At 50.7% G+C, this 24,418-nt stretch overlaps 2 protein-coding genes across 26 annotated transcripts in view; one reads left to right on the plus strand and one right to left on the minus strand.

The window, feature by feature from the left end:
- PTPN1 (protein tyrosine phosphatase non-receptor type 1) overlaps nucleotides 1–24,418 on the plus strand; it is an 81,851-nt gene that overhangs the window by 54,687 nt on the left and 2,746 nt on the right. Inside the window, exons 5-10 of one of the 3 annotated variants that reach the window (NM_001113435.1) lie at nucleotides 5,208–5,345; nucleotides 8,535–8,744; nucleotides 9,168–9,329; nucleotides 9,708–9,931; nucleotides 11,492–11,663; nucleotides 12,935–14,957. In NM_001113435.1, coding sequence (NP_001106906.1) covers nucleotides 5,208–5,345; nucleotides 8,535–8,744; nucleotides 9,168–9,329; nucleotides 9,708–9,931; nucleotides 11,492–11,663; nucleotides 12,935–12,958 — 930 coding nt within the window. In that variant the 3' untranslated portion in view covers nucleotides 12,959–14,957. Of the gene's footprint in view, nucleotides 1–5,207; nucleotides 5,346–8,534; nucleotides 8,745–9,167; nucleotides 9,330–9,707; nucleotides 9,932–11,491; nucleotides 14,961–24,418 lie in introns of those variants that run through there. The other 2 variants (XM_085002835.1, XM_021077276.2) reach the window with 2 other exon arrangements.
- The window catches only part of RIPOR3 (RIPOR family member 3), a 74,520-nt gene continuing 66,374 nt past the window's right edge, over nucleotides 16,273–24,418 (minus strand). For 13 of the 23 annotated variants that reach the window (XM_021077862.2, XM_005673005.4, XM_085004174.1 and 10 more), the window contains 8 exons: nucleotides 23,619–23,742; nucleotides 22,970–23,105; nucleotides 22,178–22,339; nucleotides 21,375–21,536; nucleotides 20,696–20,898; nucleotides 19,667–19,750; nucleotides 17,751–17,841; nucleotides 16,273–17,365 (listed from right to left, as the gene is read on the minus strand). In XM_021077862.2, the coding sequence (XP_020933521.1) occupies nucleotides 17,262–17,365; nucleotides 17,751–17,841; nucleotides 19,667–19,750; nucleotides 20,696–20,898; nucleotides 21,375–21,536; nucleotides 22,178–22,339; nucleotides 22,970–23,105; nucleotides 23,619–23,742 (1,066 nt within the window). In that variant the 3' untranslated portion in view covers nucleotides 16,273–17,261. Of the gene's footprint in view, nucleotides 17,366–17,750; nucleotides 17,842–19,666; nucleotides 19,751–20,695; nucleotides 20,899–21,374; nucleotides 21,537–22,177; nucleotides 22,362–22,969; nucleotides 23,106–23,618; nucleotides 23,743–24,418 lie in introns of all 23 variants that reach the window. The other 10 variants (XR_014832513.1, XR_014832510.1, XR_014832515.1 and 7 more) reach the window with 2 other exon arrangements.

The raw sequence follows: 24,418 nt of genomic DNA on the forward strand, positions 1-24,418 counted from the left end.
CTCACTGCAACGCCAGATCCATAACTCACTGAGCAAGGCCGGGGATCGAACCCACATCTTCATGGATACTGGTTGGGGTCGATACCACTGAGCCACAGTGGGAACTCCACTCAGTTTTATTCATTTTGTTTTATTTTTTAATTTTTCAATGTTTCTTGCCAGTTCTTTGGGTTGAAGATCTGAATCGCACTTGCCCCACCTCCAGGCATCCCATGTTGCTTCCCACAGGCCCCCCGAGGCTATGTTCTCCCGTCCCGCACATCTTGGGGTACAGTGTGGTCCTCACATGGTGGAGTAGATGCCACATCCCCACCACCCTGGCTCCCCTGTTGCCCTTACTCTCGTGCCAACACAGCTAGGGCTCTACAGCCTCAGAGGCAGAGGACCCAGGAGAAGGTGAGCTGAGGGGTATGGAGCCCAGTAGGAACGTGTCGCCTGACCAGGTGCTGGCACTTTGGCCTCTGGGCTTGGCATGGGCACGAGGAAGAACAGAGGAACGCAAAGGCTCCAGAGATGCCACCCCTCGGAAGAAAGCACCGTCGTGGCCCTAAAGGGAAAAAATACAAGTGCACAGAAGTAACACATCAAAGGAAGCTTGAGTGGTGAAAATCTAAAGCACTAGAACTCTCCCCACAAAGCCTCTTCCCTCCTCCGCACAGAAAGAAATGGGCTTGCTTACAGCAAATGGTTAAGACAGCACATGTTTAAAATCACATTTTTGCCTCTGCCTCCTTTTCTTAAAAGAAACTTTTTATTCGAAGGCTCCATAGTAACAGGTAAAGAGTTTAACCTGAGTGTTCAATTGATGAAATAATGCTTCTTAGCTTAGGAAAAAGCATTTTCAGTGAAAGTGGTTTTTAATTTTCTCTGCAGTGGCTTGATTAGTAAAATGTGAAATTGCAAATGTGAAGCAAACCCGTCACGCTTTTGTCAGCAGTTTTGAATAAAGAAACAAAATAGGAGGTTCCCACAGCACACACTCTGCAAGGGAAAGTGAAACACGGTGGCCAGTGCAGGTGCTGAGCATAGTAGCCTTCAGGTCTCGAGCCTCGGCTCTGCTGACGATTCAGCCAGGTCCCTCTCTGTCACAGGAAGCTGGCCTGTGCGTTGCAGGGTGTTTAGCAGCATCACTGGTCTGCACCGAATGGATGCCGGTAGCACTCCCTGTGCCCTTTGAAGCCATCACAACTGTCTGTAGACATTGCCCAGTGTCCTCTGGGAGGCAGAATTGCCCTCAGTTGAGAACCACTCTTCTGGTGGTATGGAGGGTTGAGAATTTTAAATCAATACTGTGTATTCAAAACTCATCAGATATGGTAGTGTTTGCCTTGTTTGTTACTAAATGTTCAGGTGAGATCTCTTCACTATTTGTGTGTGGTTTGCTTTAGCTACTGTTGTCACAGCCCAACAAGGAGGGGTGTCCAGGTACTGCAGTCACATGTTCGTCACCAGGCCCTGCTCTTGGTTGTCTGCCACCCAGGCTGAGCGTAGATGGACCACAGATCTGCTGTGGCCTTTCCCCTTGGACTGCTGTGCTGGCCATTAAGAACAAACAAACAAAAGACTGCTTGGTTCTTATTGTAGGTCACTGTGGTAATGTGACAGTAGTCCCTGTTTTCCTCTGTAGCTCTTCTTTTTATTCTGGGTCATTTGGGTATGCAGGTTGGCATGGAAAGCAACACGTGGTTTGAGATTTTTTGAAGTTTCACCGGGCCTTGGAGTTCCCATTGAGGCTCAGCAGAAACAAATATGACTAGTTGAAGGTTTGATCCCTGGCCTCACTCAGTGGGTTAAGGATCTGGTGTTGCCGTGAGCTGTGGTGTTGGTCTCAGACCCAGCTCAGATCCTGCGTTGCTGTGGCTGTGGTGTAGGCCAGCAGCTACAGCTCCAATTCGACCCCTAGCCTGGGAACCCTCATATGCTGTGGGTGTGGCCCTGAAAAGACAAAAAAAAAGTTTCACTGGGCCAAATGTTTATAATTTGGCATCAACATTATCACCCACATAAGGGCTGACTGGGGAAAATGATAAGAAATTGCAGTGTCTTGTTTGCTCAACTAATCTAATTATAAATTCTCCACATAGCCCATGGTGAAAAACCAGCTTGCAGAGTGTTTTCTCATAATGCATATTTGTTTTCTGGTTTCCTTCTTTTGCCAAATAGTATAGGATGTTCTCCCTCTTATTTTTGGCAAACCTTGCGTTACCCTTTTGGGACTCCCTGCTTCCTGGAAAGTGGTTGCGCAGAAGATGATTGTGTGTGTTAGACTGAGGTCATCCAAAGGGCCAGAGTTCTTCTTGGTTCAGTTTAAAAATTGCATTCAGACATGACCTGGAGTGCGTGCATATGTGTGGGGGGGGGGGCTGGGCTGCTTGTCTAGGCAGGGAAAATAGTAAGAAGCCCATGGTTCTCTCTCTGAAAGTCCTACTAAAGGTGCCATTTGATTTTCAGTGCTTTTGGGCCCGAGATGCTGGCTCTCGCATCATAGGTGCTTTAGGCTTTGTCCATCTCTCTCATACTCTGCTTTTAGTTCTCTGTGTTCATCCCTCCTTCAGCCAAATCACCCTTCCCAGGGTCACCCCAGATGATTTTCATGGATTTTTCTCCAGATGGCCTAGCTCTTTGTTTTAGAAAGTCCCAAGGACTCTCTCCACCTTCATGGTGGCAACAGCAGGCATGACAGATGCCAGCATGTTGGCACTGCCACGTGGGTTTTGGTGCCAACCCAAGACATGCTCAGTTTTAACCCTGGTGAAGGACTGCTTTCTAATAAAATAAATCTGCTCTTCCAGTCACTATGTATCGGTTTAACAGGATGGTGGAAGTCGTGATCTTGTGCTTATTCTTTTGTTTTGTTTTATTTTGTGTATTTACAACAAACATTTCTATAGGAAATGACAGAGAGCAGACTATTTATTGCATGTTGCTGTTGATGCCTAGAGTTCTTTTAAGAATTCCTATTTTTAAGGTAGTTCTCTTGACGTAGTCACTGCTATGTCTCGGGTTCGATCCCTGGCCCAGGGTATCTATATGCTTGAAGGCACAGCCAAAAAAATACTTTCGAATAAGTATTGGTTGATTGACACATAGTGTGTTCCAGAGTTCCTCAGTTACAGAGTTCCAAAGTCTTGGTCTTTACCCAGATTACAGAGATTTGTAAGGCTTTATATTCTCTTTTGAAGGCGAGCGCTTGCTGTGTGGAGATGAGATTTAAAAGACTTGCTTTTCCTGTCCACGAGACCTGAACACATCGGCCTCTTCTTTGGTAGTGTCTGGCCATTCTGCACTTCTGCTTCTTTGCTTCATTCTGTGCTCACTGCATTGGGGGCCACTCTAGCACACGTGTTTTTGGACCTACCAGGACAGTCTCTTGTTTCCGGGGTCTCAAACAAAGCATCACACAGATCTAATTATTTAAAGTGTGGGAATTAATACATCCTTTAAGCATCTTATAAAAGTCTTGCTCTCAGCTGTCTCACTCACTTTGGCTAAGCTGGGGATAGTGCCTTGCCGTTAATGCTTCTGTGTTCTGAGTGGCAGAATCGCTTCCATGGTGACAGATGGGCTCTGCTCCAGGGGTTCGTCTTTGGCAGCTCCTCCTTGGTGCAGGGAGGTGACCTGGGTGCAGCTGGCCAAAGCTTCCCAACAGGCCTGTGGCCAGGCTGTTTAGAAAGCCACCTTGGCCTTCTCTTTGGGAACCAGTTGTGTTGGCATCACAATCTGGTGTTTCTCTATTTGTTTCTCCCTCTTTTCTGTTGTTTTGGTTTTCATTAGCAGGACTGATGGGCCTTTGCGGTTCTACATTCACCCTCTTCAAGAGCCTCCTGGCTCCTTATCAATGTAGGTGATGCTGCAGATTCCTGGACCCACTGCCAGCATCACTGTGGCCTGGTCCTCATTCGGGCCCATCTCCCACTGCTCTTCCAGGACTGGCTTCTTTGCAGTCACTGCCTGGAACGTCTTAGTCATCCTTCGGATCATGCCCCTGTCAGGAGCCACCTCTTTATTACAGAGTTTTCTCTGCGATCTCTTTGCCTTAACCTTGGCCATCCCGTAATGCTTGCGTCTTCTGAGTTCCCATGACGCTTGCACAGTGTTTGCTCCTCAGCACTTCCCCCAGGCTTGTTGCCTTGTCCTTACTGGGCGTGAAGAGTCTCTCCCAACAGAGCGGCTGGCCCTGGAAGGGTTCCTCCACCTACCGGGTGCTTCAGACACAATCATCCTTTGCCTCAGCAGAGGTATTGAGTTGAATTACAAGTGTCTTGAACTTATACCATTTCCCAAAGAGCTGTTTACATGCACTGATGCCTCATCTGATGGAAATCATACCGCCTCTGAGGGTCCCTCTGGGCACATGTCAGCCCCTGGCTTATAGACCTGGCAGCTTAGCCCCCATCTGCCTGCTGTTCTTGTCCAGAGTAGTCATCAGCAACCAGAACTGTCTGACACAGAAACTTAGCTCAAGCAAAGCATGCCACTGAATTTGACTCAGATTTTCTTTCTTGAACTCTATAAACAACACCCAAATCTTTGGGAGTTTGCTTACTTTCAGGAAAATGTTAATGAGCTACATTTAAATCAAGACTATCAAATAGTTTCTGAAATTTTTAAACTAGAACTTCAAAAGGATTTGTGTGAATTGAATGAAACCAGGATAAAAGGTGGGATGGGCAGTGAGTCATCCCCAGCCTTGGAGGACCCCTCGCCAAGCCTGCTCTAGATTCTGGTTTGCATTTGATTACAGCTCTTCAAGCTCTTCACAGTATTTCGCGTGGTCTCTTCGAGTCTTGGTCATCATCCCCAGCGGAAGGGTCTGCACCATGCCAAGAGTACCGATCAGTTCTTGGTCACCTTTGAAAAGCCTGGCTGCAGAAAGTAGTTGGTGAGAGACTAGACCAAACCTTGATGCGATCTGGCTTCCCTCGTGGGCGATAGGGAGGAGGTCAGACCGCTGAGCACTTTGCTACATGGATAACTAGGGGCAGCTGGCTTGGGAAGGCCAAGTCTTGTCTGCCCAACTAGCCCTTCACAGGCCCCTCGCCATCCCCAACAGGAGGCAGGCAGATTACATTGATGGCAGCTTCCAAGGTCAGAAAACCCCGGGTCTTTGGCGTATCATAAAGCTCGTGAAAGGTACTCCAAACCTCTGTTTTTGTTTTATTTTCTGTCAGTTGCTCACAATAATTCAGTGTTATTTTCTCCCCCAGTTAAAATGTGCACAGTACTGGCCACAAAAAGAAGAAAAAGAAATGATCTTTGAAGACACAAATTTGAAATTGACATTGATCTCTGAAGATATTAAGTCATATTACACCGTCCGACAGCTAGAATTGGAAAACCTCACGGTGAGTGTGGTGTGCGCTTCAGTACTGCAGACGGCTGCTGGCTGGGGTGCCTTTTCACTTGGGTGACTTCCTGAACCCCGATTGTTCCAGGTTTTGTCTCCTCTGAGCAAGGTGTGGTTTTAGCATGTGGTGACTGGAGCTCACCTTGCCTAGCAGTGACCTGAGGTGCCTGGGGGTGGAGGGGACCCCGGGGAGGATCTTAGGTGCCTAGTTCTCCCCAGAGCTCTCTGAACCTTAACGCTGGCTGACACTGGTTCTTACTGGTTCTTAGGGGAAAAGGAATTCTTACTGAAAACATAGCTGTTCCTGCCTTCACAGCTGCAGAGGGACTAGAGTGACGGCCTGGAAGTTAAATAGCAGCAGACCTCGCGTCCCTCTTTGGTTGTCCACAGTCTCTGTGGCCTGCAGTGAGGCAGGGCTGATGCCCGGTTCCCCATCGGTCTAAGGTCCAGGTGAAGTCTCAGGATTGTTTGCGTGGGGAGAGTTGATAACACCAGCTGCCGGCTGTCGTTAAAAGGTGGTCCTGAAACATGTCAGGGCACCGTGCGGCACTGTGACAGCACCACGGAGACCCTGCCCTGGGGATTCTGGGCAGTAAGCCTGGAGCCCTCACTCTGGGGAACCCACATCAGTACTGGGAGCAGTGGGAAGGAGCTCGCAGCAGCTCCTGGAGACACCCTCAAACACAGTGGTCGACCACTGTCTTCTGGAACAAACTGCCTGGGCTTGATTCCTGACCCCGCCCTGCCTGACTGTCAAACCTCAGGCCAAGGGCACCATGTCTCACTGCGTCAGAGTTTCCTCTTCTGTCAGGGCTTTGTAGAGGTGCCAGAAGGTGGCGCATGTGAAGGGTTAGAGCAGCACCAGTCAGGGAGCAAGCAGGGAAAGGTTAGCAGGTCCTGTGGGGTTGAGGGAGCTCAGAGTTGTCCGGGGGCTGTGCAGATGGGGGCATCTGAGGTGAAGGCGGGGGTGGTGGGTGGGACTCCGCCGAGAGGCAAGATCTGCCACTGCCTGGTATTCATGTCTTGGTTTTTAACTTACTGCTTTACAGTCATCATGACGCCTGTGGTCAAGGGGAGACGGACGGCCCAGCTTAGGTGACTGAGGATAGAAGAGGTTAAAGCCGCATGGCTCTGAAGGGATGCAGCCCCGCAGTGCGGCCGTGCGAGGGCGCTGGAGCCCTGGGCCTGGCTGCAGCTGCACACGGGCTCTCGGGTGTGATTGATGGGGGGGTTTGATGGAGGATTTTCAGGGATAGTGTTGGCAACGTCTTGGAATGTGCCTGGAGGATTATATGTAGGCTTTCTTTTAAATGCTTTTTAGCGTTTGCAGGCCTCACCTTACAAGTGACTTCTGTAAACTCTTGAGAAAATTTCTTCTGCTTGTTGAGGGAAAAGGAATTCAGAGCAGAAGAGGCTTGTGCTGTCGGCGTGGCGGAGCACACGCAGCAGCTTGGAGCTTTGGGGAAGATGTCTTTGCTCTGACAGACGTGTTAGAAAGTCGTTTCTCAAACGTGTATATCCGTTCGAGCGCACGTCGAGAACGAACTCCTCAAGGAAGAGGAGGGCAGGCGTGAGGGAGCGAGTAAACAGGAGACAGCCCACACCTTTTTAAGAATTAGAAGGAACTTGCTTTTGGCATATTTTCTTATTCTATGTTCTAAATCTCTTTTCCAGTGCTTTTCTTTTCCCAAAAAAATGGAAGACAACGTTTCTCTTTTAAGCCATTAAAGTCTATAAGGAGATCATTTTCTAAAGGGGAAAGTATGGAATTGTTCCGTGTGGTTCTGTAAAGTATCCTAATCTCATATGCAGGTCTCTTCCAGGTCTGCAGAAAGATGGCAGCGTGTGTAATAGCTGCTGCAGGGTGACCTGTGCGTGTTCTTTGCTGAGGTTAGGTTTATCGTGGGTCCTTTGACTTGGTCTCATCACTCTGGGATCGGGAAGGTTGTTAGAACTAAGTAAGCTCTGAGCTCTGGGGGGATGAGGGTGGGGTCTTTACCTCATCTTGCCTGGCCCATGGGAGGCATATTGTGGACATTTGCCAAAGGAAGGGAGACGTGGCTCCTCAGTGGGTCTCGGACCCCAAGCGCTTCGCCATCAGCAGCTCTCCAGGTGACCCCGGCACTGCCTTGGCCTGTGGTGCCGCACAGCTGGTGTGGTTCCTGTCTGCAGGCCTCAGTCACCCTGCGACTGGCTCCCATGACTGTGGGCTCTTAGCTTAGTGCGATCTTGGGTGCTCTCCTCAGCAAGAACCACATTTTGATTGTTGCTACTGGAGACCGTCTGTCCATCCTGGAAGCAGCCTCTCATAGGCTCTGAGGAAGGAGCAGAGCTGGAAACATCAGAGGCTGCCTTCTTTCTGTTCTACAGGGAGCAGCTAGGGCCTGGGGAGAAATAGGGGCAGGGGCCAGGGTCTGCCTTTCATGTGTACCTGCATCAGTTGCTGGACGTGGGCTCTGGAGTCAAGCAAGCATAGATTTAAACTCCTGCTCCTCCACCTAGTGGAGGGTTGGCTGCCAAGCCTCAGCCTCCTAATCTCGAAAATGGGACTAATGGGACTACATGCTGCGAGGGAATGGTGCGAGTACTCGGTGAGCTCTGTGCCCAGCGCTGGAAGACAGCTTGTGGGGCCAGTGCAGCTGGTCTTGCTGCACCCTCCTCCCCATGGACCATCCGTTTAGCCAGGTATTGAGCCTCACATGGCACCCTACCAGTTACCAGTTGGTAACTTTTTTCTGTAAAATGACAGTCCTCAGAGGGGTCCAGATAGTCTTGTAAAGCCCTGAGATACCCAGAGCCGGGGCCTCACACATGCAGTTGTTTCCACGCTTTCGTGAGAAAACCTGAGGCATTGATGACCAGCTTGTTGTGGCTGGCAGTCAGCATCACTTTGACTTACGGGAAGGAGAGAAATCAGTCATAACCATGAAGACAGCAGCAGTGAGAGGAACACCGGAAACGAGAGCTCTTGTGGGCAAGACTTGGCATCTTAAAGGAGGTGACATTGAAGCAGGAGCAGCCTGGGGTCCACGTGGGGCCAGGTGTTTGCTGACTGGGCTTGTGGACTTGGGGAGAAAATCTGAGAATCAAGTTTGGTGGATGGGGAGGCACTTCGTGCTTACTTGAAATTAGTGATTTCTGAACAGGCGAATCTCTTAGAATCATCACGAGTATGTTTCTCTTTCAGTCTCAAGAAACTCGAGAGATCTTACATTTCCACTATACCACATGGCCTGACTTTGGAGTCCCCGAATCGCCAGCCTCATTCCTGAACTTTCTTTTCAAAGTCCGTGAGTCGGGGTCCCTCAGCCTGGAGCATGGCCCCATCGTGGTGCACTGCAGTGCCGGTATCGGCAGGTCGGGGACCTTCTGTCTGGCTGACACTTGCCTCTTGCTGGTAAGAAGGCCCTTGAAGACCCAGGGAAGAGAAGGGACCACACTTGAACCTCCACTCTGGCTTGGCCAGAGCCTCTCCGTTAGTGTTTCTGCAGTAAACTAGCTTTGACCTTCACTTTTTAACAGCTTCCCTCCTGTGAAAGGAGCCTTTCCCCAAATAGCTTCGTTTGAAAGGATGCTCTTAATTTTATTGTGGAAGCTGGGAAGATCCAAAGAATCCCCTTCCCTCTGATTTTTTTCCCCTTACATGGTCCCAGATTTACTGCTCTATTTTCTAGACTTCTGCCAACCTCACTGATTTTTCCTAAGGAGGAATTGGTATACTCCTTTCCTAAGGAGGAATTGGTATACTCTTCCCTTTTGAAAGTCACATGGTGCTTGAGACTTGGACCTCACTGGCCTGTGTCTCCTCTCTGGCTTTCAGATGGACAAAAGGAAAGACCCTTCTTCTGTTGATATCAAGAAAGTTCTATTAGAAATGAGGAAGTTTCGGATGGGACTGATCCAGACAGCAGACCAGCTCCGTTTCTCCTACCTGGCTGTGATCGAGGGTGCCAAATTCATCATGGGAGACTCTTCAGTACAGGTCAGCATTGCTTTTGCTTTAACCCAGGTGTGTTGGTTTTAAATTTTTGCCTCTAAATAAGGAGGCTATTCGTTGTAAAAAGTTCAAAAGTATCCTGTGTCAGAGGAAATAGTTACCCTTCATATTTAAATAGCTGGAGTTGTGGAAGTTTTCACCACGTTCCAGTTTCTGCCTTTGAAGAGCTCACATAGAGAGCATTAGTAGGCAGAATAGACTTTATTTGCAGAACACCTCATCTTCCAAGGACGTGGCTGGAGACCCAAGAAGCTGGGAGGGTCCCTCACGAGCCCTCACCTCTGCCCACTTAAAGGGGAGCATTCCTTGATAAATCAGCCAAATGTGAAATCTCATGAGACTTCTCCTTGCTGCTTTTTCAAGGAGCAATGGAAGGAACTCTCCCACGAGGACCTGGAGCCCCCACCAGAGCACGTCCCCCCGCCTCCTCGGCCTCCCAAACGAATCCTGGAGCCGCACAATGGGAAATGCAAGGAGTTCTTCCCAAACCACCAGTGGGTAAAGGATGAGACTGAGGAGGATAAAGAAGATGGCCCTATCAAGGAAGAAACCAGAACCCCCTTAAACGTCTCCTGCAGCCTAGAAAGGTAATGTGAGAGGGTCCTGGCATCCTGGGGGCTGGGGAAGTGGCCTTTTGTTCCAGAAATACATGTTGATATTGAAACCTGTGGATATAGGCTTCTTTTAGCAAGCACCACTTCTTTGTCCTTGGGGGATGGGGTCCTGGACCATCACTGCTTCCCAGGGTTGGGCCTGGTGACTGACTGACTTTAGTGTGGGCCTAGCACCACCTGCTGGTGCTTGTTGAAATCATGTCTGGTGTAGCTGAGTCAGACCTTCAGCACCAGTGCTGACAGAAGCCTCCCCCAGGCTTCAGGCCAGTCCTGAAACTGATATCCAGGCTTGAGCATGTCCTTTCAGCCCCCACTGGTTTTTGGGGAACTTAACCTTTTCGTTTAGCCTTGATTAACCTGATCACCATTTTGCTTCCTTGCAGTTCGACAAAGATTACCGAGCACCTACTGATGCGTGTCGAACACTGAGATAACTAGACCATGGCCCCTGGTCTGTGTTCTAGATGGTTTTGTCAGGAAGGGAGCAGTAGATTGTGGTGGGGCCTGTGGACAGTGTTGTAATGGAGGTGTGCGCTGAAGTGGTCAGCCTTTGAGAAGGGACACTCAGCCTTCTGTGGGTGGTCAAGGAAGGCTGCCTGCAGGAGGTGGCGTCATGCAGAAGCTTGAAGGATGAATGAAGCAGAGTTAGCCCAGGCCTGAGACTGGAGGCAGTGCCCTTGTCTGCTTTTTTGGAGGGTGGTTTACGATTGGTGCACGGTCTCGACCCCGCATTTATCTACATCTAGAAATTCAGCCTGCAGCAGTTCTCAGGCAGGTGTGCAGAGATGTATAGCTAGAGGCCTTATAGTGGTGTCATCATTTGTAATTGTGAAAGACTAGAGAAGAGCAGGTTATATATCCAGGGAGCAGATAAATTTGCCTTCCCCCTGTGTTGGCTGTTTTACAGCTGTTACCGTGTGGAGTCAAGATGTAGCGTTGTGGCCAGACGTCACAACAGGTGTGCATGATAAAAGAGGTTACCCGCGATGTGTGCCCCATTGGTTCTGTGGCTAAATTGATCATCAGAAATCTCACCTGGATACTTTACCAAATGCTGGTTTCCAAGTCCCAGTCTTTCATGCAGCTGCTCCTCATCACAGGGCCGGCACAGGAGGTGCATGATGTCCGCGTGTCCGTAGCATCAAAGGCCTCTCTGCGTGTCAGTCTGCTGGGGTCCCGGGGAGGGAGTGGAAGGCTGGGGGCCATGCCATTGCCTTCCCTGATCTGAAGGGTACATTCTTTCAGCAGCCCCAGGGCAAAGTTGGCACCTGTTTGCACCAGTGGCTGTATTTTTCCTTAGGCCCTTAGCCACCCTCCATCTCTAGGCTGGAGTCCTGGGGCCTCCAGAACCCTACCCTGGCTGTAGGGCCCTGCGGTGGAGGTAGTAACAGCGGGCCTCCGGTCAGTGTCAACATTGCCAAGCTCCGTTTGCATGTGGCTCATCTTTTCCTAGAATACCTTCCATAATAATAGTGTCCCTGCCATTGTTTTCCCCAGAGTGAGTAACCCACCTTTGCCCCCCTCATTCCTCAGCGCGAGTCAAGACACTGAAGTCAGAAGGCGGGTCGTGGGGGCAGGTTCTGCCCAGGGAGAGCCATCACCACCCAAGGAGGAGCAGGACCAGGCGTTGACTCCCTGGAAGCCCTTCCTGGTCAACATGTGCATGGCCACAGTCCTCACCGCTGGCGCGTACCTCTGCTACCGGGTATGTTTTCACTGACGGACGTGCTGGCCAGACCGCGTGTACAGAAAGCCCTGGCCACCAGCCCGGCGTTAGCACTCAGAGCAGGAGGCTCTGAGCCAGTCTCAGAAGAAGCAGATCAAAGGTTTTCAAAGTCTGGAACTGTGAAGGGCTAACAGGAGAGAATTAAGGATTGATGCACTGGGGTTTTAAGGAGCCCTGTGGTCCCAAGAATATAAGAGTCTAATCTCAGGGCCTTAACCTATTCAGGAGTAAGTAGAGAAAATGCCAAATATGTCTCGCTCTCTTTTTTCTTTCTTTCTTTTCTTTTCTTTTTTTTTTTTTTTTTTTTTTTTTTTTTTTTGGTTCATTTATTTTTGAAAAAAAATAATAGAATTACAACACATTGTTGTTTTTAACCTTTATAAAAAGCAGCTTTTTGTTATTTCTAGGGGAAAAGAAAAATGACTAGGCACTTATGAAACTCTTGTAACCTTAGGTGGTGTAACCAGATACACAATTTTTATTTGATTTCCCAGGGAAAGACTCCCACACTTTGACGAATGTAAACTCCTTTGGAAAAGAGGGTTTAAGGGTTTCGGACACTGTCTCGCTCAGGCACCTCCTCTGCTGCGCTCACACGGAGCTGGGACAGTGCCTGTGAGCTTTCCCATTTTAAGGAAAACAGCAAAAGGCCGTCTGGAGAAAACAAGTCCGCTTCTGCTTTTGCTCAGGGTGCCGCGCTGGTCTCGCAATGTCTGTTTCTCCACCCATCCATCCCTTCTCGTTATAGCCGTCCTGCACGTGGCCTGCCCCCATGGCTCCATCCGCCTGCACGGGGTTCCTCGGGGCCCCTGCCTCAGGGTCAGAGGTCACCACAGTGTGGCCACCAGCTTTTCACCCTGCCCCTGAGATCCAGAAAGAGCGGTTTCCACTTCGCTTGGAATATAAATGCGGTTTCAGTAGAAATCCACACATTAGAAGTGTGTCGCAGTTAAAGTTGAGGAGGAGAATAAGGATTAGCCTCAAAACTGGTCATGGATACCACCTCACAGACCTTTTTTTTATGATTTTCAATATTTTGCCTCTTTCTAAGCAGCCGTCTTTGAGTGCATCAGATGGTTTAGCAACACGCAAACAGATTTTTCCTTAGGGGTGATTTTTGGAAAGGGAGAGCTACTATTTAAAAAAAATCCAAACCCTCTTCGCTGGGGTGGGGCTGGGGGTGGTATGTGAGTCCACAGCTCTGCAGGAGTGGGTCCCAGCTCACCTGAAAACATTTGGTTTCAGTCCAGTTCCCGTTCAACAGCAACACATAAAATGACCCACCTAGCAGGCAGCGTGGTAGGTGAGGGCCGCCGGACCGCGTAGCCTGCCGGGCCCGACAGACCTGTGGTCTGCACTAAAGCCTCCCCGGGCTGTTGGTCTCACCTACGCGTCCTTTAACTGTTCTCCCTCCCCGTCCTTCGAGTACCAGATCCACACCCCCTTTTTGAGGAGGGCACAGGAGAGCACTGTGAAGGTGGCAAGAGGGAAGGCAGCCTGGGCGGGGGAGGGGGCTGTTTGTGTCCCCCTCGGCTTGTCCCCAGCAGGCAGCACGCAGCATCCTCCCCACAGCCCTCCACAGAGCCCGAGGGCAGTGAGTCTCTCCACTCCATATTTATTTTTTAATTTTTTCCCCCAAAGGTTTCCGTAGTGCACTAGCATTTTCTTAAACCGATAATGTATTAAAGTTTTTTGATGTCAGCCTTGCATCAAGGGCTTTATCAAAAAGTACAATAATAAACCCTCAGGTAGTGCTGGGCACGTAGGACTTTGCCATGAGCTGCTGCGTCAGACCAGCACTAGGAAGGAGGACGGTTGTAAGCAGTCGTTATTTCCTGACATTGTGGTAACGTGAGGAGAGGTTTGCGTATGTGTGTGGAACAGTGGGCTAACATATAATGAACATTGGATATTTAAGACACATGGTGTGCGATTTCTTTGTCCTGGTTACTCCCCTCCCCGGTTTCCTGCCAGAACCTTGATCTCAGTCAGCGCTCTCCCTGTGTGTTATTAGGATGCATGTACAGTCTTCTTGTGGCCCGATCAAATACCACGTGCTTGAAATACTTAGATCTCTGCTTACTAACGTGCCCCCTGTACAAGTCCCATCTGCCTTTGCATGATCTGATCATTACGTGGCTGTGGTTCCTAAGACTGTTGCTGAAATAGTCGCCATTCAGCGGTGGAGTGATGTTTTCCAATGACAGATATTTTGCCTAATTCCTGGCATGACACTCTGATGACTTCCTAGTGAGGCCCGGCCATCCTGGTCCAGCTGGGTCCCACTGTAACTCAGACATTCCAAGGGGAAGGGAAGCCATAGCCACACCTCGTGCTCTGGACATTTTGACAAGCAGGGTCCCCCCGACACAGCTTTGGGATCAGCCTCCACTCTCCCAAGTTCACACTCTTCTGGAGCAGAGACCGTGATTTGGAATCAAGATGACTGTTGGAAACCACACTTCTGGAAACAGCCTGGACAACGGTCCCTTCAAGTCTGCCTGCTGCCCTTTAGGTCTGGGGCCCTGCCGAGCGAGGCCTCTGCCCCCGCCCTTGAACCCTGGGGACTGATGGTGCTCACGACTCTTCCTCCGAGGGAAACTTAAGACCTCCACATTAAGTGGCTTTTTAAACAAGAAAAAAAAAAAAAGGCAGCTGTAGCTCACGAGCTGCTCTTTTGCCAGCATTTTCACATTTTGCCTTTCACGTGTCAGAAGCTCGTGCAGAGAAATTCCATGGTGGGAACATCTGAGGCGTCACCGCGTAGAGCCTTGGTGAGGTGTGGATAAGGCCGAGGTGCCAGGCTGGGAGCATTTTGAGTTGGGCTTGTTTGTCTGTTTTTTAAGTCCTGTATATGTATGTAGTAGTTTGGGTGTGTATATATCGTAGCATTTCAAATGGATATACTGGTTTAACCTCCTATCCTTGGAAAACAGATGGCTCTCCATCTTGTCACACGTATGTTAGAGAAGTAGCGAGCTGCTCTGCTATATGCCTTAAGCCAATATTTACTCATCAGGTCATTATTTTTTACGATGGCCATAGAATAAACCATTTGTAGAAAAATAAAAACAAACAAAAAAAGCAAGGTGTTTTGGTATAATACCTTTTCAGGTGTGTGTATATGTGGATGCATGAGGCGGGGGGTGGGGGTGGGGGCGCGTCTCAGGGTCTTCTGTGACCTCACAGAATTGTCAAACTGTACAGGTTTCCAACTTGCCATATAAATGATGGGTTTGCATTTTAGTTGCAACAATAAAACTTTTTTCTAAAGAACATGGATTTGGGGTGCTTCCCATTTCTTTGCTTAATGGGCCTAAACCAGGCTGGGCAACCCCTGTTTCTTTCTGTCCCTGCTGATGCTAAGCAGATGTTGTCCGTCAAGAGGGCTTAGAGTTTTTCCACATCTGAGGATTGCTCTGGCCTCCTACAGTCGTGGGTGCCCTCAGGCTGGGGGAGCTCTCCCTGCTGAGCGTGTTTACTCAGTGCATCAGGCCTCAACCCATTTCCTTCAACAGCAGCAACAAAACTCACCTTTTAACTGTATTAGGGACCTTGGATAACTCAACAAATTTATTCAAGTTGTTTGAAGAACTGCTCAAACCTCCAGCACATGTCCCTCCCCAGCTGTCTGTAAGACACAGTGGTGGCCATGTCTCAGCACCTCTGCCAAGTCTTCATGTAGAACTGACAGGAGTTCCCGTCGTGGTGCAGCGGAAACGAGTCCGACTAGGAACCATGAGGTTTCAGGTTCGATGCCTGGCCTCACTCAGTGGGTTAAGGATCCGGCGTTGTTGCTGTGAGCTGTGGTGTAGGTCGCAGGCGTGGCTTGGATCTGGCGTGGTTGTGGCTGTGGTGTAGGCCAGCAGCTGCAGGTCTGATTAGACCCCTAGCCTCCGATGGAACCTCCATATGCCTCGGGTGCAGCCTTAAAAAGACAAAAAGACAAAAAGACAAAAAAAAAAAAAAAAAAAAAAAAGAACTGATGGAGAAATAACAATGAATTATAAAAAATTCATGTAGTCCTCCTTTCTTGTACAAAATTAAATCTAAATCTCCCCTAAAATGATTTTTTAGCTTTTTGTTCTGAAATAATTTCAGACTTGCAACATGGCACAGAAATAGTACAAAGAATTCCGTTATGTCCTTCAAGGTGTTATGACTGTTTCAGAGCTGGGTGCTGTGTAAACTGTTTATGCTGTGGCCTCCTGGCAGGACCCATGGACCCAAAGAACAAGAGACAGACACTCTGTGGTCAGGTGACCACACAATGCCTGTCGAGGACAGGGGATCTGGGCAGTGGTGATTGCATCTCAGCTTTCATGAAGAGGTGGAATGCCAGAGTAGAAAACAATAACTAAATTTGTAACTTTGGAGCAGAAATCGGATGGGGCCCAGGGCCAGAGAAGGGCCTAGTGTCTAAGAGAGGGCAGTGCACATGCACGGGGGCTGCCCACCTTCACCCGGCTCTGGTGGGAGAGGCCGCGTCCAGAGTGTGGATTGGAAAGCGGGCACAGAGGCGGGGGTGGCTTCTTCCCTCAGGATGTTTGGGAAAACAACCGCTCCTTTCCACTCTCTTCAGGCAGAGTGAAACACCAATAAAAAGTTTTTAATTGAGATTTCAGAAAACAACATGTGGACAAGGCAAATAAATACTAAGTTAAACCAAAAAGCACAAAATACATACAAGAAACGTAAGTGGGCGTGTTTAAGTGACAGAGATTTCCAACGCCAATGCTGACAGATTCACACCCAGAGTATCTCCACATTTGTTTAATAGACTTAAATAGGAAACTAATTTTCTTTCTTTAAGCGTGATCTTCAGTGAAATCTTTCTTCAAACCAGCTTATGGCTTCTGAAGCAATTCAATAAGCCCTAAGTTGACCTACTTCAAAAATTGGATTCCACTTTGATTAGTGCTTTTACTGACATGACATTCAAGGCTTCTTGGCTGATGGCATGTTCTTGTTTCCTTGGTGCTTCTGAACCACAGTGAAAATGAGTTCCACGGTCAGCAGGCCGCCACCCAGCTCCACTGTGGCATTTGGGCTGCAGCTTGGGTCACGGGAGTGAATCGTGGAACCCCTGACTGCCCTCCGACCTTCCCCAGCTTGCCACAGTGACAGCATGCTGCTGCTGCTGCTGTGATTCGACCCACACACGCCACAGCAGAGTCAGTCGGCCTGCTTGCCTCCTCCGTCCCAGTCTAGAAGTACTGAGCCAGCCAACCTGCTTATGCCAGGCCTCAATCCACCTGGCCTAGGCCCCTTTGTGGCATGGCTGGCTGGCACTGACCCAGCTCTGCATACTGGGGAAGGTCAGATTCTCAGAGCTGAAGGCTGATTGATTGAAGTGCAGCCCTCACAGCACCATGCCTCCCTGTGTCCTGCTCCTGCACAGGAGTCTCACTTGTGCCTTGGGGCTTCTTTACGGGCCCAGAGACTGGGGGAGCAGCTCTGGCCAGCTCATGCTTCCAGGGGAGAACACCGCGGACCCCACCCACTGCTCTCCCTGGATCAAGGCTGGGCAGCAGCAAGACCAAAGATGCCAGATTTGAGCTCATCAGCTGAGGCTTTTTAAAATACTGTGATTTCAACATCTGCCTCCTGGCCAAAGCCGCCTTCTCTTTGTTCTGAGCAGAGTTTGTCCATCTTCTCAAAAGCTAAGCGTCCTTTTTCACCTGAAATATTAAGGTCGTCTGTCACTGAATTGTCCCCCCACCTTGCTCTTTTCTACTCTGGTGACCCAAGGTGGCCCTAGTACTTCTAGATGCCTAGGTGGGAAGGCAGGGTGGAGACCATTTGGGTCCAAGACAGAGTCTGCTGACCTTTAATCCTGCCTTGCATCTGGCTTTCATTCCCAAGGATTGGAAACTGAAGTTGAAGAGGTTCATAAAGCACCTCTCGGCACTTCAACCATAAAGGAGACCTCTGGGTCGCTAACAGCGCCCGTCCAGTGTGCTATTATTGCATCTTTTGAGAGCTGGCTGTGGCCTCTCTAGCACAACTTTTCCAAGGGCCCTGGGAACCCCACTACTCAGCGGAATGTTGGATGCTGTACTTTACCAAATGACAGTGTGGTTTCCCGGGCTGCCGCTCGCACAGCCTCCAGGTTGGACTGGCACAGGCTGGCGATCTGGTCAATGCTTTCGATGCCCTATATGAGAGTGAGGGAAAGAGAGTCCATTAGAGAACATTTTAAATAACAAGTCCCCACTACTATAAACCACACAGACCAGCCCTAGCATGGTCTCCGGGGCCTCAGCACCCCGACAGCTTCCAGCTTTCTCACATGGCCTCGGGTTCATCGAAGTGCCTCTGGCAGCATCTCATCTTGGCTGACACGTGCCTGCAAGCTAGGTCATTCGCAGAACTTTATGGACACCTTTGAAAGGCCCCCATCTTGAAAATGAGAAGACCTGCTTTCCTCTGGACCATTCTCCCTCCTGTGCTTCTCCCAACCCTACCCTCCAGGTCAGGCCAGCAGAGGAGTGACAAGGGTTCAGGCACAGTTGACCCCACCTGCTCTGCTCCAGGGCCAAGGACCAGAGTGCACTTTAGCTCCCTCTAGTGGCACCCTTACGCTCTCACTGGTTATTCAATTATAACCAGATGGTCCTGACAGAATTTCATGTCAGTTCATTCCAGAATGAGTAAGTGAATTTAGTTTGTATCAGACCCTTTTTCATCAAGCAAAATGGCCATGATTTTTTTATTGTTTAATGATTGTTATTTTTTTTCCATTTAGCTGGTTTACAGTGTTCTGTCATCAATTTTCTACTGTACAGCAAGGTGACCCAGTCACACATACACATGTGCATTCCTCTTTCTCACATTATCACGCTCCATCATAAGGGTCTAGATATAGTTCCCAGTGCTGTACGGCAGGACATGATTTTTTTTTTAAATGAGAGTTTCACATGCAGGTGAGGTTGCGGTAAAACGGGCATCCCTCACTTCCGCTTTGGGGAGGGTAAGTGGGTATGTTGTGTCAAGAGTCTTAAAATAGGAGTTCCCATCATGGCGCAGTGGTTAAGGAATCCGACTAGGAACCATGAGGTTGCGGGTTCGGTCCCTGCCCTTGCTCAGTGGGTTAAGGATCTGGCGTTGCCGTGAGCTGTGGTGTAGGTTGCAGACGCGGCTCGGATCCTGCGTTGCTGTGGCTCTGGCGCAGGCCGGGAGCTACAGCTCCGATTCAACCCCTAGCCTGGGAACCTCCATATGCCGCAGGAAGAGGCTCAAAGAAATAGCAAAAAAAAAAAAAAAAGAGAGAGTCTTAAAATATTATGAATATTCAGAGTTCCCATCGTGGCTCAGCGGAAGCGAATCCAACTAGTATCCATGAGGATGCCGGTTGGATCCCTGACCTCACTCAGTGGGTCCGGGATCTGGCATTGCCGTGACCTGTGGTGTAGGTGGCAGATGCTGCTCAGATCCCTCGTTGCTGTGGCTATGGCACAGGCCAACAGCTGTAGCTGATTCGACCCCTTGCCTGGGAATTTCCGTGTGCCACACGTGCGGCCCTAAAAAGCAAACAAACAAAAAAATACTCTGAATATTTAATATATTCTCTGGCCTTGAGATAACGCTAAGTCTAACCTAAGGAAGTAACTCAGAACCCCCCCCATATAATTTTTAAAAGCTTTATGCTCAAGTATTAGGATGATGGGTAACTTTTACGTTTCTATATTTTATCCTTTTTTTCCTGCAATGGACTTATTGTGCAGCATAAAAGTGAGTCCCTGGGGCCACCTGCTTGTTCACATGGAGCCAGGGCAAATGTTCACTACTGCTGAGGGGTCTCTGCCTTTGGAGCTTTTGCTGGTGGAGCTGATGGCCATTCCTCTACAGCCAGCTCTTTACAGTGCTTTTGCACTGGCAATAATTTTCTTTTTTGTTCCCAGTGGAAACATTTTGAAAAGAACTAACTTCAACCACAAGCAGGTTTCTCTCCATCTCCCCCGAGGACAAGTTAAACTCACCCTGAGATGTTTCAGCGCCATGCATGCCGCTTGCTGGAGTTTTGCGTCATTCTCGGTCAGGGCATTGGTGTAGAAGAGCAAAGCCTAGGAAATAAGGCTGCTGTGAGTTGGGGGTCGGGGGAGCTGATGAGAGCAGAGCCCACGGTGCCCACAGCACCCCCTCCGAATGCGAGTGTATACGGTGTTGAGTTGTAGGCTGCAGTGTTGTTTACCTAAAAATGCCCCCCCTGGGCTGAGGGTAATCAAATAAGAAAGTGCTTTTTCTCTCATAAGGTTTACAAAATGCATTTTGAAACTGCCATCTAGATAAAATGCAAAATCAGGGAAACCTCCTGTGCAGCGGGGACAGAAGAAGGACTGAACACAGAGGGAGCCTCGGTGAGGCTGCTGCCTTGGCCAGCAGGAAAAGCATCTCTTCCCTTCATCCTGCTTTTCCAGTCACAGCTCTGACTGGCGCCATCAGTCACACGACCCTGGCTTTGCCCACTTGTTGTAAGGGCTAATAGGAAGAATGGGAGGGTGGCTAGTGGGGTTGTGCCTGGCACTTGAGTGAGCCCTAGACTATATGGTAAGGCCCTGGGGTTGCCCTTCTCCCACTCTGGGCACTGGTACCCTAAATCTAGGATAGTCGCAGGTCCAGGAACCTGAAAGGCCAAGAAGTCCAATCTCTTGGTTTTCAAGGGAACCAGCCACACACGTTAATTGAAAGTAAACATGGATGACGGTCCGAATTCTAAGACATTCTCCATGCAGGTGACATCTCAGAGACTGAAAAGAGAAGTTGCTCTAGAAACACTGAGATGGATGAGGTGGTAAGCGTGTGCCATGTGGTTCTGTGGGTTCCTCAGGAGATGGCCTGACCAGCCCCAGCTCCCTCCATCCTCAGAGCTGGTACTGCTGGAGGGCCGCATCCCTGTCTGGAGCGTCTCTAAATCAAACTGCCTGGCAGGGAATGCAGCTGCCGGTCACTATTTTTCCAAGAGAAAGCTTCCCTCCCTCCCTCCCCCCCCCCCACCTCACACGCCATACCTTCTCCCGAAAGCTCTTGTTCCTGGCTGCGCTGGCCAGGCGAGTGCTGGCCGCCCTGGACACCCGTGGGGTGCCATCCAGCTGGAGCAGCGCCCAGGCTCTCAACGTCTGAGGCAGGGGCTGGAGCTGGCCCAGCCGCTTGCCCTGCAGCTTCCTGACCGTCTTGGCCTGGCCCACGCCCTGCAGCTCCTCAGCAAGTGTTACTGGAAGAGACAGAAGAAGGTGGCTCGGGGTCCCCTCTGATTGTGGCTGGGCTGGACAGCTCCGGGCCCTGCGTTAGCCATGGAGAAGCAAAAACCAGGACAGGCCCCAGTGGGGGCTGGTGTCAGAGTGGCTTCCTGGAATCTCCAGGAAGGCTTTCTAGCAAGGGGTCAAATACGCTCTGAAAATGAGCAAAACCCCAGTTCATAGTCAGGGACTCTGGCCAGCCCGGCAGCACCCTCGTGTCCTGTTGTGGTCTCTGCTCTGTGCTTTGTAAAGCCTCCTGCTCTTGGAGCTCATTCCTATGTGGGCTGAATGTGGAGTCTAATGAAATTGGTCATCAAAAGAACAGCTGGAGGGGAATCTCTGTGATTCGGAAAAGCTGGCTTCCCAGAGCCGAGACAGGCTCCAGGACGGACCCTTCCTTTGTTGGTACATGCTGCTTTGAGGCCACCTGCGCCCCCATGCCAGCTCCTACCTTCCTTGGTGAGCTGGGCGAAGTGCTTCTCCAGGTCAGAGACACTCTGCCTCCGCAGGTAGCTGTGAAACTGGAACCAGGTGACAGTCTGTTCTTCGGGGATCCCGGCTCCAGGCAGCAGCCCGCCGCAGCTGACCACCTGCTCCAGGAGCCTGCGGCACACTGGGAAACACGGGGAAGGCATGAGGGGAGACCGAGCCCTCACCCTGTGATGCCGCTCAGCCGGCCAGCCCAGTTGATTTAAAGGCTCTCTGATGGCACGTGGGTGGGTGACCCTCCCCATCCCCAAGGAGGAGCCCGGCCCGCGGTGGGCGTCCTCAGTGTATCCACTGCCCCACTGGCCTTGGAATCTGAATTCCGGAGCTAGGGTCTGGGAATATGCAGGTGGTTAGACCCTCCTGAGGTCCAGAGCCCCGCCTGGAGTGTGACTTATCACTTCAGTTGTCAACAGAGAAAAAGGCTCTAGGTCTGCATTGTGGGGAAGAGCCCAGCGAGATTCAGGACACCTCCGTCAGGCAGCGTCCTGCCCACCTTCTCATAAAGCTTCCTTCCCAGCCCCTCTGAGGTTCTGGGGAAGCTGTGGACTCTGTCCCCTGAAAGATGCACCAGCGCACTAATGTCTGCAGCTTCCGGGTTTCACAGAGCCTCCCTCCTCCCCCCAGGAAGGGGAGACGCCTTGCTGTCAAGCTGAGAAACTCCTCCACTTGATGCTGTGAGGGTATTCGCAGAGGTGGAGATGGGGCTAAAACGAGGCTGCTGCGACAGTGCTGAAGGGCCCAGAGGCTCCACGCAGCGTTTGCTACCTATTTCCAGTTGTCCCGGGTATTTCCCTCGGACTCTGTGCAGGAACATCTTCTTGAGCTGGTCCAGCAGCGCTGCACCAGGGCAGGACAGGACCGCACCGGGCTCCGTGCAGCCCCTCCACAGCCTCAGGCAGCCCTTCCTCCGCGTGGCCTGCGGGATGACTGAAAGCCCAGGCTCAGACACCTGTCCAGCAGTGAAGAAGAGCAGGCACCGAGGAGGCCCAGAAAGTTCCTTCCACTAGGTAGAGGCCGGGAAGGCAAGGGACGGCCTGGCCTAACGCAGAGTCCCTTTTCCACATGCCGATGTGACACGCAGAGAACAAGCAGCTTTGGCTGTGAGCACCTTGTCTGGGTTACAACCTGCAGGCCTTGAGACAACCCTGGGGCTGCTGCTGTCACCAGCCTGTCCTCATGGACAAGGGGACGTCTTACGGGGAGCAGAGGCAGAACTGAGGTCACAGCCACTGTTCGAGTGCAAGCTGTGTGCCTTAAATGTGTCCTGGGAATTCCTTCATTGATACCCAGTGGCCTCCCCGTTATACAGGTGGGGAAGCTGAGGCTCAGAGAGGCGAATCATTTGCCCAGAGTCACACAGCTGACTAAGGCTAGCTGGTCTCCCGTCCCACCCACCCCCAGAGTGTGTCCGGTCCCAGCCCAGTCATTGCCCCCACTCTCACCCCGTGGCCATTTAACCCGGCATGGCGGGAAGGCCGAGGAGGCCCCATGGGCTTTCATCCTCATCACTTCAAGCCATTCACGTGGGCAGCCCGTGGGTGGAGGGCAGGGACTTACTCTCTTCAATGGATGTCGCCTTGCTGACCTTCTCAGCATCAAGCACAGAAAGCGTCTCCAGAACCTGCTTTTGCTGTGCAGCTTCTTCCAGAAGGCACTCCTGGACCATCCTCGACAAGTTAGGAGAGTCCAGTTTCTGGGAAGCAGCCCACGATGCTCCAGGTTAGCACAGAACATGCCCTCTGAGGTCAGCCACTGTGCCCGTGGCTGACCCTGCCCCATGCCCATCTTTTCCATTCCAATGGTAGCTCCCCGATGGTCATCTGGGGATTCCTCCTTTGCCAAGGTGGCTGAGATGATAGAGTGCAGGCTAGCGCTACAGGAGTGCCTTTGCCACTGAAGGAGCCAGCCTGCCAGAAAATGAAGCTAACCAACACAGGAAAGCAGAGCTGAGAGAGGGAGAGACCCAATCATGGTGAGCTCTGAAACCCTGGATCCATCTGGGCCTGAAGCCCACTTTTGGGCCTTTCACTTCTGTGAGCCAAAAAATTTCCTTTTGGTTGAGCCAGTTTAGATTGAAGTTCTGGCACCTGCGATTGAAAGAGCTGCACCCACCACCCTCAGTTTAAGGCTTGGGCTGTATAAGGACTACATGATTATTCACCTGACCTTGAACCTTCCACCCCACCCTCCCCAATTCCTCACCCACCTGCAGCAGTGCTTTGCAGATTTGGAGGTGAACCGTGAGCAATATGTCTAGCTCTGGGGCGCCGGCTGTGAGTTCCCTGGTGGACACTTTCAGTGACGGTGGTGGAGGTGGGGTCCCGTCCTTTCTGAATTGAATTGAAAAGAACTGAGTGACCGTTCAGTTAGCGGTTCGGCTCCCTCCAAGGGTAGAGGAGTCCCTTCTCACTGGAGAGCTCTGCAGGGAGGCCAGCTCTAGGTCTCAGGGAGTTAAACGTAGGAGAAACAACTGGCAACAGGTCAAAACAGGTGCTGAGATGGCATTCTGCCCACCTCACCCTGCCCGCTTCCAGGGTGTGTGATTTGCAGAGGAAGCCTGAGGTTCACACTAATTCCTGGCTCTGTGACTCTGCCAAGTCTGCTTCCCCTGGCCTCAGTTTACCCATCTGTAAAGTGGGGACAGGAATCTCAAGCTCAGGGCAGTGAGGGGTGAGTGAGACACAGGGTACCCAGCACGGTGCCCGCCTGAGCCCTCAGTGGAAAGGCCACACCCTCCCCATGGACTTTTGAGAGGAAGAGGGAAGTGTAGCCTGTTTATGTGCTTCCGTGCAGCTGAGATCTGGATGCTGGTGGGCAGGTGGGGGCTGCTTCACCCAGAAGGAAGGTGATCATGCAGGTTGGGGGCGGGGGTTGTGCAGAGGGAACAGGCGCTCCACACGGGTCAGAGGTTCTATTGCTTGTGCCAGTGGTATTATTATTGGGAAAAAAAAAAAAAAAGCCCATTGCTCAGAGCAGAAGGCTCAGGTTCAGGTCACAGTATCCTCT

This window comes from Sus scrofa, chromosome 17 (assembly GCF_054392235.1).
Source record: "Sus scrofa isolate SSC_HxYL_T2T_F1_AM1 chromosome 17, Sscrofa_HxYL_maternal_Yorkshire_Landrace_v2.0, whole genome shotgun sequence".
In the NCBI taxonomy this organism is placed as follows: Eukaryota; Metazoa; Chordata; class Mammalia; order Artiodactyla; family Suidae; genus Sus; species Sus scrofa.